This window comes from Oncorhynchus tshawytscha, linkage group LG04, assembly GCF_018296145.1.
Source record: "Oncorhynchus tshawytscha isolate Ot180627B linkage group LG04, Otsh_v2.0, whole genome shotgun sequence".
Lineage (NCBI taxonomy): Eukaryota > Metazoa > Chordata > Actinopteri > Salmoniformes > Salmonidae > Oncorhynchus > Oncorhynchus tshawytscha.
In genome coordinates this window covers 61040315-61053756 of record NC_056432.1, presented here as the reverse complement: position 1 = coordinate 61053756, position 13442 = coordinate 61040315, and the positions used below count along the sequence as shown (strand labels likewise).

The 13442-nt window shown below is 48.5% G+C and overlaps 1 protein-coding gene across 4 annotated transcripts in view; it reads left to right on the top strand.

The window, feature by feature from the left end:
* LOC112235734 (CD276 antigen-like) overlaps nucleotides 1-13442 on the top strand; it is a 78569-nt gene that overhangs the window by 51672 nt on the left and 13455 nt on the right. For all 4 annotated transcript variants that reach the window (XM_024404245.1, XM_024404243.2, XM_024404242.2 and 1 more), the window contains exons 5-6: nucleotides 645-779; nucleotides 5343-5396. In XM_024404245.1, coding sequence (XP_024260013.1) covers nucleotides 645-779; nucleotides 5343-5396 — 189 coding nt within the window. The remainder of the gene's footprint in view (nucleotides 1-644; nucleotides 780-5342; nucleotides 5397-13442) is intronic.

Here is a 13442-nt window from a genome sequence, read left to right as displayed (position 1 = left end):
AAATGCTCCGCCTCTGTTTTTCTTTTTACGTTGGCAGTGTAACATCAGAATTATACAAATGTAACATCATATTTTATTTATATTTATGATTAACAGGATAAAACTGAGTGATGTCATTGGGCATCATTACTCCAGATGACAGATAGTGAATGCAGCAGAAGGCATGAGGATACCTAGTGCCCACATCCTCTTTCGCAGTGCCAAGGCTGTTGGGTAGAGAGAGAGGAGGTGGGCAAAAAAAAAAAGACAACACAAAGTACTGCTGAGATATCTCTGCCATCTGGCCATGTTTTTAACACTCCAGTGTTTGTTAAAGGGATCTTGATGAATCACCACATCTTGTTCATTTCAAATAAAGAAAATGTTCCCCTGAAGCACAGAGGATACAGGCATGATATAAGGAGGGTGATGATGATGATGATGATAATCTGTAATATAGTGACAATAATGATGTGGTTAGGGCACATATGATGGTGATGGTTATAGGGATGGTGATAGGCAGCCATAGCACTGGTGAAGATGATGGTGGTGGTAGTCATGGTGATGACCATGTTGTGTGCCCTCCTCTCTACTAACTGTAACAGTCTCCTTTTCTCTATCTCCCTCCCTCCCCATTTCTCACTCTCTCGCTCCCCCTCTCCCAGGTCAGAACATGGTGTTTCCCCCGGTGGCTCTGTGGGTGACTGTGGGCCTGGCTGTGTGTCTGCTGGGTCTGCTCATCGCCCTGGCTGCAGTCTGCCGTAGGAAGATCAAGGAGAGCTGTGAGGAGGACAGAGCAGGTACCCGTCTGTATGTCTGTCTGTCTGAACAACTGTGAGGTGGACAGAGCAGGCCCACTCAACTCTGCAGTCTGTCTCAACAGCACCACTCTGTTGTCTTTCTGAACAACACTTTTCACAGGAACACACTGAGCTGTTCCATAAACACACGCAGAGACTACGCTTGAACACCCATTTCAATGGAGATAGTTGGGCGGCCTCACAACTCCTAAAATCCCACATGAATCTTCCAAGGTTAAAGAAGGGTGTGATTGGGTGCTTTCTTTCGTCTTTGCACAAGCATAACAGTATAAAGATTAGAGAAAACTTTATTAGAGCCAAAAGTGATGAAAGTGAGAGAGAAACATTGATGATATAATACCCCTGGACATTAAAATCGAGATCATTATAGAGTTTTTTTTCTTTTTTTCTATTGTGTGTAGAGTTGATGAGGTGAATAATGTACAGACCCGTCCTGCTTTCAGACCCTTCTGAGGACACTAGTTCAAATGCAAAATGACTGTCCCAATGATTTCCCCAAACCCTCACAGAGTAGCCCTGCCTGACCTGTATAATAGTGAAACTGGAGCCCAGGTTATGTGGAAGACACAGCGGGAGGAGAGTGGTGGTTACCAGGGATGACAGCGGGAGGAGAGTGGTGGTTACCAGGGATGACAGTGGGAGGAGAGTGGTGGTTACCAGGGATGACAGCTGGAGGAGAGTGGTGGTTACCAGGGATGACAGCGGGAGGAGAGTGGTGGTTACCAGGGATGACAGCGGGATAAGAGTGGTGGTTACCAGGGATGACAGCGGGAGGAGAGTGGTGGTTACCAGGGATGACAGCGGGAGGAGAGTGGTGGTTACCAGGGATGACAGCGGGAGGAGAGTGGTGGTTACCAGGGATGACAGCGGGAGGAGAGTGGTGGTTACCAGGGATGACAGTGGGAGGAGAGTGGTGGTTACCAGGGATGACAGCTGGAGGAGAGTGGTGGTTACCAGGGATGACAGCGGGAGGAGAGTGGTGGTTACCAGGGATGACAGCGGGATAAGAGTGGTGGTTACCAGGGATGACAGCGGGAGGAGAGTGGTGGTTACCAGGGATGACAGCGGGATAAGAGTGGTGGTTACCAGGGATGACAGCGGGAGGAGAGTGGTGGTTACCAGGGATGACAGCGGGAGGAGAGTGGTGGTTACCAGGGATGACAGCGGGAGGAGAGTGGTGGTTACCAGGGATGACAGCGGGAGGAGAGTGGTGGTTACCAGGGATGACAGCGGGAGGAGATTGGTTGTTACCAGGGATGACAGCGGGAGGAGAGTGGTGGTTACCAGGGATGACAGCGGGAGGAGAGTGGTGGTTACCAGGGATGACAGCGGGAGGAGAGTGGTGGTTACCAGGGATGACAGTGGGAGGAGAGTGGTGGTTACAAGGGATGACATGTTAACATGAGGTGCCAGTGTCTTGGACAACTGGTTCAGAACCTTAACACCCAGACAGTGTTTGTATGTATATGAGATTAGCTGCTGCTGTGGAGGGATGCTGTGACCCCGTCTGTCTGCAGGAAGTTCATTTAGAAGAGTCTGATAATTAGCGCTACTGAATAGCTGGGGACGGCTTGCAGGCAGAGCAGGGACTGACTGAGAGAATGTATGGTGGGGAGCCGGTGGCCTGGCTGTAATGAGATGTGCCCCGAGTGAGGGAGATGTTTAAATAAAGGTCAGCCAGTGTCTGCACTGGTCCCTGGGGTTTAAAAATACATCTGGAACTGACACACACTCAGAGGCAAGAATAATTATAGCTCGATGGAACATATGAAATCAAAATGAAACGGAAAGAGAGAGGGAGAGAGTATTACAATACATTCCCAGTGTTTCCCTGATATTCATTTCATGGCCGCTACCCCCCACACACTCTGCTGCTGAAAAGAATCCCTACGGGGAAACACTGACTCCATACCATGAGCAAAAGGTCTTGTGGGGTCGCAGACCTGTTCTCCAGTAACCAGAAGGAGCAGGCTGCTAATCCAGTAGTAGTAGAGAGAGAGGGTTGATAAACTGGTGGTGCACCACTCAACTAAATGAGAGGTTAAGACTCATTCTGTTCTCTGTCTGTGGATGTTTCCAAGTTCTTCATGATCCCTGTTTGCCGAGTTGAAGAGTAACATACACTGACTTCTTCACGTAGCACGCAGACTCGCACACCCATATAAATTGATACCGTATGAATACAGATGTGGAGATGTGTTGAAGTGCACATTCACAGCTGCTGGAACTGCAGGAAGAAGGAAAGCGCAACCTAATTGAGGCTGTCTTATCTTTTAATGGTGTTCTTGGGTTTGGCCAGATTGAAGTTGACTCTCTCCTCTGAAACTCTGGGTAGTGAGGGTAGAGGGGTCAAAAATAGTCCAAAACATAGTAAGTCATTTTTCTTCCCTGTCATAATGTATATGGAGCAGTGGATGTGTATCCTAACCGGGCAGAGCAGCAAGTGGGATTGGAGTCTGGGAGATGAAAGCTCAATTTATTCTAGTATTTGTTGCAGTACACATCTTTCTTCCTTCTTTTTTACTTTTCTTCCCTTTTTCCTTCCTTCCTTCCTTCCTTCCTTCCTTCCTTCCTTCCTTCCTTCCTTCCTTCCTTCCTTCCTTCCTTCCTTCCTTCCTTCCTTCCTTTCTTCCTTTCTTTCTTCCTTCCTTCCTTCCTTCCTTGCATAATGAATGTGTATACCATACATGTCCAACATATGCTGTAAATGGACCAGTGTACCATATTCCTGAAGCTCATTTTACATTCAAATGAGCGTGTGATTTAATCAGACATACCCTCGGAGTGTGTTATGTGGAGTGTGTTATGTGGAGTGTGTTATGTGGAGTGTGTTATGTGGAGTGTGTTATGTGTCGGTGACATGGGACGAATGGCCCTCTGTGATAGATGAAGGTCATCGTGGGGACATGGATGATTCACATCACTCCCCTGGGAACAGGGGATATCTGTCCTCTGTGAGCTTCAATCTTCCAGGTGCCTCATCCAGCTGCTGCACTCACTTGTTTTTATCCCTGCATGCGTATGGGATGTAACTAATCACTTAAATAACCTTCTTATATTGGACCTAAACTCTGAAATCCATTTCAGTGTTTTACGATGGCCGCTTCCCCTTGCCAGAGCAAATTTCACTCAAACTCAGTGGATGGCAGCCACCATTTTGACTTTGACATAGAGGCGTCTCTGAAAGGCCTGTTTCATCCTGGTACTGTAGAAGTGTCCCTTGAGGCTGCTCTTCCCATAGTGTCAGAGGTTGTTCCGTCAGGACAGGAAGTGTTGGCCGTTAACTGAGGAGAGGCGGCTCAAGGTCTCTCACAGAACATTTACACTCCACATTCATTATTGATATTTTCTAACCAACTTTTAGAGCTTGAGTGTGATGTCATAGTGCTGAGAGAGAGAGAGAGAGAGAGAGAGAGAGAGAGAGAGAGAGAGAGAGAGAGAGAGGACGTCGGTGATTCTATTCCCTCTGTCTTCATCATAAAAAACACAAATGCTGTAAAAGTTTCTAGTGAATGTTTGTTTAAACTAAATATCCTCTTGGCACCAGAATTTAGAGGAGGGCAGCTGCTCAAATATGTGACCTTCTCAAATGGATTCCTGTGAAATCCTCCCAGATAATCATTCTGAGGAGGGATCCAGAAATAGGTAGCTATGCCATGCGAAGAAAGGGGGAAAACAACTCACTTGAAAAGCTGGAGATTTGAATGAATCACTCTGAGAAATTATAACCTGTGGACATACACATACTGTCTGAGTGTGGTGTTTTGAAAATGCGAATACAAAATGGACTTGAAGGAATGTGGAACGGAAATGGAATAGTGTGATGTATGAAGGACTGTGGACACTACAGTAGAAGCAGCATATATATTTAAATGAAACATGGCAATCTTTTTACTGCTGCAATTATGGGGATTTTGTGATTTTGCAAGGATTTTCTCTCTCCGTCAGTCTTGTAAATCGCAGCAGACGTACAAAAAAACCTCAGAGACAATATTGTTGCCTTCGTGTTTAATTTGAACCAATGATCAGTTGAATCTGGGTCGTGCAGTAAGTGTCTGACACAAAATGCCGTCTCTCTCTCAAACACAATGGAGCTTGAGGATGGTGTCAGAAAATTCAAATCAGCCGTCCTCTGGTTCCTCTGTTTCTGGTCTATTTTTGGAGTGTGTGTGCATGTGTGTAGGTGTGCTTGTGTGTATGTGTGTGTGTGTGAGCACGTTTGTGTCTGCGTCCGTGTGCCCATCTTCACTGTGCTTCCTGTCAGCCTGGCCCAGTTGACAGTGTATTTCCAGAGAGAAGAGCCAGTGGCCATAGCTTAATGTGATTACTGTCTTTGTGAGTGGGCCAGGCCAGGGGGGCAGCTGTGGTCCAGTGCTCCATGCAGCCTCAGCCTCCGACTGAGCCGTGAAGGATGAGCACACCATAGGTTTAAATGAGCTGCTGCCTTATGAAAGCCAGAGGAACAGTGCATTGTGTGCCTGCGTGTTTTCCCCGGTGTGTGTATCTGTGTGTTTAATGGTCTGATGGCTTCTCTCTCCACAGCCAAGGAGCTTGAAGAGGCCAAAGAGCTTCAGGAAGAGGAGCAGTCTAAGACAGGTCAGCCAAGGCACATCTGGAACAACCATCACCACATTTTTACACCATACACATAGAGACTAATTACTTCTCATTACTCCTGCATACCCCATTCTAATTCAATTCAGAAATTGCCAAGAACATACATGGAATGGATTTCTGCTTCTTCCGGGGCAATATCTAAATGCAGTACTGATGTTTGAGCACCAAGCACGTTTTTCAGCACAGTAGTGAGATAATATTTATTATTGTGTCCTGAATAAATGTTTTAATTAGCAAGCAGGGCAAGTTCTGTGCTCTGAGTCAAGGCCATGGTGGATACCAGGCACAGGTCTGAACGACTCTCCCTCCAGCGATAATGTCTTTAAAGTTATTAATTTGACTCCTTCTTTAGTGTGATTGAATTATTTAGCCTCCCTGTGAATGCCACAGTTAATACTTTGTGATTTTAATAAGCTGAGAGATGAAGGAAGGTCTCTGGGCAGAGTGGAGGGAGACAATGGCTCCTTTTCCTAATGCATGTCTCATGAATGTTTCAAAGTGAACCCTGCAGCCATTGGAAGGGTCACCATACCTACAGCTGCCTTACTGGCTAGGAGCAGGAAGATCTCCAAGACCCTCCACCTCAACCCACTGTTTTATCCTGACCCCTCAACAACCCCCTCACCTTTTCCTCAAAAGCCACACCTGTGCGGGCGGTGGTGCACCATGCGTGCGGTGGTGGGCGTGAGCTGAAGAGGGGCTCAGCAGCTCATTCTTCTGTCGTCTGAGGTACCTCTTTAAAACACTCCAGACAGCGGCTTTGTTTTGCCATCTGGCTCCAATTGTGCTGACAAAGGGAGAGGTTCCTGTGTGAGACAAAGGAGCTGAAATGAAGCCCACTTTAATAAATGCAGGATGATGGGGGAGCTGCATTTGTGTGTTATCTTAATGAGCTGTCCGGAGGAGAGTGTGCCTCCCTTTTCAAAGCCAGCCTGATTGGAACAATAACCAGTGATAACTGGGAGCCTGGACTCATCCTGGGCTTCTGCGTTTGGAAGGTGAGGCGTTCCCCTCACCGGTGTTAGAGCAGCTAGCTAGCAGGGTACCGCTTTACAAACAAGATGCTTGGCCTGAAATCCTTGATATGCTTGCAGCTGGAAGAGCCAACAACACCCATTCCCCTTCCTCTACTTCCACACACACATACAGTACACACACACATTCCCCAACCCCCACCTCTTTTCTGAAATTAGTTTTGTAATCTCAGCGTGATGCGCAGTTTAGAGTTAGCTGCAGTAATCCCAGAGCAGCACACTGTTCGGAGTGGGCTGCAATCTCTCTCTTTGCACCACTAGCCCCTGTCTGTCTCTCTGCTCTGCTCTGCTCTCTCTGCATCCTGGGCTCTGTGGAGTTAGCCTAGGCCCTAGCAACAGGGCACTGGCAGAGTGTGCGTCGTCGTGACCCAGTTCTTTCATGAGGGAAGCATCATCAGAAAGAGGCTGAGAGATGTGAAAATGGTCTCTGGTTTGTGAGGTGAATTAACCTTCCTACCTGGCTTGCTGAGACAAGGTGCTGTCAATTTAACCTTTTATTTTAACTAGGCAAGTCAGTTCAGAACAAATTCTTATTTACATTGACGGCCTACCGGGGAACAGTGGGTTAAACTGCCTTGTTCAGAGGCAGAACGAAAGATTTTTACCTTGTCAGCTCGGGGATTCGATTCAGCAACCTTTCGGTTCTGGCCCAACCCTCTAACCGCTAGTCTACCTGCCATCAAGGTTGAAGACAAGCTAATGTTATGCTCCATAATGCTGATACCATGGAGTGAGACCACATCGCGCATCCTCCAAGGCAACAGCTGAAAGATGGATGACAGTCGCTTGAATCGCATTAGATCGTCAGGTGCAATAGCTCATCAACCTAAATATCTTGATGATTTTAATACACTGCACAGGAAACGTCCAGGGCAGCTGCCTCAGACTCAGTCACATCACAGTTGGTGTATTCCCATAGCAGTGTTTGTAAGAGCCTCCACAATTCAGTGGGATAGCTGTTTAATCTCTTCAACCATGACAACCCTGAAAAGTAAAGTTCAACGACCACGTCACGAAAGGGAAAAGGCATGACCACGAGATTTCTAGAGAAACTCTCACATCTCCATCTCTCACGTTAGGCTTACATCTCCCTCCCTTTCCTCAGGGAACCAAGATTGCACATTGTTTTGTGCCTTTTATGAAATAGTCATATTCCCATGACCATGGGAATTAGGAGAACGACAAAGTCATGAAAATGAAGCCCTGTATCCTATAACACACATCAGCTCAACCCTGGAGTCCAGCTGCAATCCTCACTGATCTACTCAGTAATACTGATGAGGAGAAGGTGAGAGGAGTCTAGAGGAGAGCCAGCCCCCCCCTCTCTCCCCAGCCCGCCCCTCTCTCCCCAGTCCCAGCCTCCCCAGCCCCACCCTCTCTCCCCAGCCCCACCCTCTCCCCCAGCCCCACCCTCTCCCCACCCCCTCCCCAGCCCCACCCCTCTCCCCAGTCCCCAGTCCCAGTCCCATCTCTCCCCAGCCCCACCCCTCTCCCCATCTCCCCAGCCCCACACTCTCTCCCCAGCCTCATCCTCTCTCCCCAGCCCCACCCCTCTCCCCAGCCCCACCCTCTCTCCCCAGCCCCACCCTCTCTCCCCAGCCCCAGCATCCCAGCTCCAACCCCTGCCCCAGCCCCAGTCCCAGTCCCAGCATCTCTCCCCAGTCCCAGCATCTCTCCCCAGTCCTAGCATCTCTCCCCAGCCCCAGCCTCTCTCCCCAGCCCCACCCTCTCTCCCCAGCCCCAGCATCTCTCCCCAGTCCCAGCATCTCTCCCCAGCCCCACCCTCTCTCCCCAGTCCCAGCATCTCTCCCCAGTCCCAGCATCTCTCCCCAGTCCCAGCATCTCTCCCCAGCCCCACCCTCTCTCCCCAGCCCCAGCCTCTCTCCCCAGCCCCACCCTCTCCCCCAGCCCCACCCTCTCTCCCCAGCCCCAGTCCCATACTCTCTCCCCAGCCCCACCCTCTCTCCCCAGCCCCACCCTCTCTCCCCAGCCCCACCCTCTCTCCCCAGCCCCACCCTCTCTCCCCAGCCCCAGCCCCGGCCCCATCCTCTCTCCCCAGCCCCACCCTCTCTCCCCAGCCCCAGCCTCCCCAGCCCCACCCTCTCTCCCCAGCCCCACCCCTCTCCCCAGCCCCACCCTCTCCCCCAGCCCCAGCATCTCTCCCCAGTCCCAACCTCTCGCCCCAGCCTCTCTCCCCAGCTCACTTCTCTCCCCAGCCTAAATCTCTCTCCCAAGTCCCAGTCCCAGCCTCATCCTCTCTCCCCAGTTCCATCCCTCCCCAGTTCCAACCTCTCACCCCAGCCTCTCTCCCCCCAGTTCCCCAGCCTAACTCTCTCACCCAGCCCCACCCTCTCTCCCCAGCTCTGCACCCAGCCCCACCCTCTCTCCCCAGCCTAACTCTCTGCACCCAGCCCCACCCTCTCTCCCCAGCTCCACTTCTCTCCCCAGCCTCTCTCCCCAGTCCCACCCTCTCTCCCCAGCCCCAACCTCTCTACCCAGCCCCACCCTCTCTCCCCAGCTCACACTTCTCTCCCCAGCCTCTCTCCCCAGTCCCACCCTCTCTCCCCAGCCCCAACCTCTCTACCCAGCCCCACCCTCTCTCCCCAGCTCACACTTCTCTCCCCAGCCTCTCTCCCCAGTCCCACCCTCTCTCCCCAGCCCCAACCTCTCTACCCAGCCCCACCCTCTCTCCCCAGCTCACACTTCTCTCCCCAGCCTCTCTCCCCAGTCCCAACCTCTCTACCCAGCCCCAACCTCTCTACCCAGCCCCACCCTCTCTCCCCAGCTCACACTTCTCTCCCCAGCCTCTCTCCCCAGCCCCACCCTCTCTCCCCAGCCTAACTCTCTGCACCCAGCCCCACCCCTCTCCCCAGCTCACACTTCTCTCCCCAGCCTCTCTCCCCAGTCCCACCCTCTCTCCCCAGCCCCAACCCACCCAGCCCCACCCTCTCTCCCCAGCTCACACTTCTCTCCCCAGCCTAAGTCTCTCTCCCAAGTCCCAGCCTCTCTCCCCAGCTCACGCTTCTCTCCCCAGCCTAAGTCTCTCACTTCTCTCCCCAGACCCAGACCCAGCCTCTCTCCCCAGCCCCAGTCAAACCCGACAGGCCTCTCTTTAAACAGCCACTGCAGCCAGTGTAGTCTGTGGTGCTCCTCTTCTCATGTGCTGTCCCAGTGGTCACATATTACTGCTTAAAGATATGTAAATACAGTCGTTATGATTCCTTCATTAGTGGATGTGGGCCACAGAAGAACTTCAGGAGAGCTAATTAACAGACGTCCCTGTGCTCTACGGCTAAGTGTTCCTCTGCATAACTTGTGTGCTTCTGCTTGTGTTCCTCACTGGTTTAATACAGTACAGTACACTCCTTCCTCAAGAGGGTGCTTACTTCAACACTATCAACCTGCATCCTGGGAATAGGGTTTTGGTGTCAAAAGACGATTGCATCGGAATGAGGACTGTAATATTCTGTCCTACTTTCATGCATAATTGGGGCGACAGGTAGCCTAGTGGTTAGAGCGTTTGGGTTAGTACCCGAAAGGTTGCTGGATCAAATCTCTGAGCTGACAAAGTAAAAATCTGTTGTTCTGCCCCTGAACAAGGCAGTTGACCAACTGTTCCCAGGTAGGCAGTCATTGTAAATAAGAATTTGTTCTGAACTGACTTGCCTAGTTAAATAAAGATAAAATAATAATTTGTGGGTGGGACTTTTCCTATAATCAAAACACTTGAGAAGACCAGCACCCGACTCTGCTAATTGTGTCCCTACAGTGTTGGATTTTTCATTGGCTTTTCATATATTACCGTACTACTGGGCCAGATCCTGTTAGGTAGTGTGTTGCTAGAGGATTTCCCTCTCGCCTTTTTGAACTATTAATGGTGTGAGTTTTGCGTACTGAGCAGGGTTTAGCCTCTTCTCAAGGGTTATCTGTTGGTCCGGGAAGAGAAGGCCATTGTCACACTATGAGAGAGATAACGGAGGGATAGCTGCTCCTAAATCATATGGAAAAATGAGCGCTGTCAGACCTAATGAAAGCAGTCAGCAGCATTCTGCATCACAACAACATGGAGGCCCATTGAGGGCATGTAGCGCTGATCTGAATATTAGGGTAATATTAAAGTAATTTCATAGAGCGTGCTAGATCGGATGTGTCTTTGGGAGAAGAGGAGAGAGGTGTACAGTACATCAAGGGGCAGGGCTCTACATTAGTAAAGCAGGGTTTAGGGGACAGCAACAAGCATTACCAGGGTGAATTCCTGTCCACAGACGTCATCTGGCCCTTCCCTGTCATGTGACCCATACCCCTGCAGCCCAGTGAAGCGCCCATGGGGGGAGGCGACGTGTCGTCAATCCATCTCACTCCCCTGATCTGCCTCCCCTTAGTGTTCCAGAGTGCGCCACGCGTCGGTTCCACATGAGCACTCCGCTGCAGTGGCTAATTAAATAAAGCACTGTGCCCTCTGCTTCCTGTTAGCTTGGGCAAGGTTGGTGCACACACACACAGGAGAGGAGAGGAGAGAGGGAGGGACGGTGGCCCAGGACGGGGGGGTTAAAGAGAGAGACAACTGTTATATTGTAAGCCCTCCTCATTCGTTCATTAGGGAGAGTCATGATAAGGTTGGCTAAATACTCTAAGTAATGTGAGAGCCTCCAGAGTGGTCTGATGTTTTGGACCTATAACCCCACAGATAGGACTGTGGCGTTCATGACATTCTGCCGGTTATTGTCATGCAAAAGTCTGCTGGTCTCATGGTAATTGACCGCTAATTAACATAAACACTTTTAGCATCTCCAGGCCTCCATGCATCCGAGCCACTGATGTGGCTCTTGGAACATCTTCATGAAAACAAATCTAAAGTAAATTGAATATACACCATCACAATAAATCCGTTATTTAGGCAGGTCTAAAGAAACACTGTGAACAGTTGGACTACTGTATGTTATCTGGCTAGCAGACAAGATATGCTGATAAGTCCTGTGCCATTATTTTATATTATATATTTTTATAGTAAGAATAATATAATTTCACTTAGCTGAATAAAATGAAAGGATATTTTTCCCATTCTGGAGCGAGTGTGTGCATATGAAGTGGCTATGTTGAGCATAAAAGTGATTTGAAACAGGTCAGATACACTAGATTTAGAGTTATTTGGCAACTTTAGTTGTGAATGATACAAACCTTAGAATGTCTTAGAAATCAAATCAAATATGGCGCTGCATTATACGACTGACTATAGGCTATTGATGTTTGAGAAAGTAGCAAAGAAGGCTTGCGCTCTGTTCAGGTCATCCATATGCACTTTAACCTCTAGTGACTCCCCATCCCTGACGCGGGAGCGTAATCATCGACTGACACTAATTAGCATAACGCAACAGACATAAATATTCCTATCCATGAAAATCACAAGTGAAATATATTGAGACACAGCTTAGCCTTTTGTTAATCACCCTGTCATCTCAGATTTTCAAAATATGCTTTACAGCCAAAGCTAGACAAGCATTTGTGTAAGTTTATCAATAGCCTAGCATAGCATTTTGTCCAGCTAGCAGCAGGTAACTTGGTCACGGAAATCAGAAAAGCAATCAAATTAAATCGTTTACCTTTGATGAGCTTCGGATGTTTTCACTCACGAGACTCCCAGTTAGATAGCCAATGTTCCTTTTTTCCAAAAATATTATTTTTGTAGGCGAAATAGCTCCGTTTGTTCTTCACGTTTTGGCTGAGAAATCGCCCGGAAATTGCAGTCACAAATTAGCTCCATAATATCGATAGAAACATGGCAAACGTTGTTTATAATCAATCCTCGAGGTGTTTTTCAAATATCTATTCGATAATATATCCACCGGGACAATTGGTTTTTCAGTAGGACCGATTGGAATAATGGCTACCTCTGTATTTTACGCGAGAATCACTCGGGGAGCCATCAGGTGACCAGTTGCGCAATGTAGCCGCTTACGGGTATTCTTCAACGTAAATGCTTAAAACTATGTCACAATGCTGTTGACACCTTGGGGAATACGGAAAAAAAGTAATCTGGTTGATAGCCCATTCACTGCTCAATAGGGACGCATTGGAACGCAGAGCTTTCAAAAGATGAGTCACTTCCGGATTGGATTTTTCTCAGGCTTTCGCCTGCAACATCAGTTCTGTTATACTCACAGACAATATTTTTACAGTTTTGGAAACTTTATAGTGTTTTCTATCCTAAGCTGTCAATTATATGCATATTCTAGCATCTTGTCCTGACAAAATATCCCGTTTACTATGGGAACTTTATTTTTCCAAAAATGAAATACTGCCCCATAGTCACAAAAGGTTTTAATTGCAAATGGAGGCTGTTTTCCCGCAGGTTCATTTTTCAGGCTACTCTGGTAATTTCACTCCATGCATCAACACACTGTTTGAGGAGCATGCAGCCTCTCGCTGCGCGACAGGTGATATTCTGCCCAAACTCTGTATGCCATGCTCTCTCCAACCCTGTTCCTACAGCTACCAAGTGTTTAATTTGGGAAACCTAGTGAAATCGGATCAGGAACATCGCTAATAACATGTATTCACACCAAAACTTATTTCATTAAACTGTTGACAGCCCCTCTCTCTGCGTGATGGATAAAGGAATGAAGGAGAGAGAAGAGGAGGTGGAAATGCATGGTGGTGAGTTATTCTGTAGCTAAAAGTAAAGCCTATTAATTAGATATTAAAAATGCCCTATTACTAGGCTATTCAAAATTGAATACAAATTCACTATAATTGTAGGCTAACTCTGTAAGCCGTCCTGCACAATCAATTAACCAACAGCGTCGCCTAGGCCTGTACGTTCTCTCCCTGATTCATGGATAGAAAGTTTGGTGCTTAGCATAAGGTAACTAGTTCATCCAGTATGCATAGTAATACTGTCCACACTCGAAGGCGATGACTAGAAACGGCACAATCATTCTTTTAATTCCGTTTTTTTGAGGGGGGGGGCTGGGTTCGGCTCACAGGCCTATGC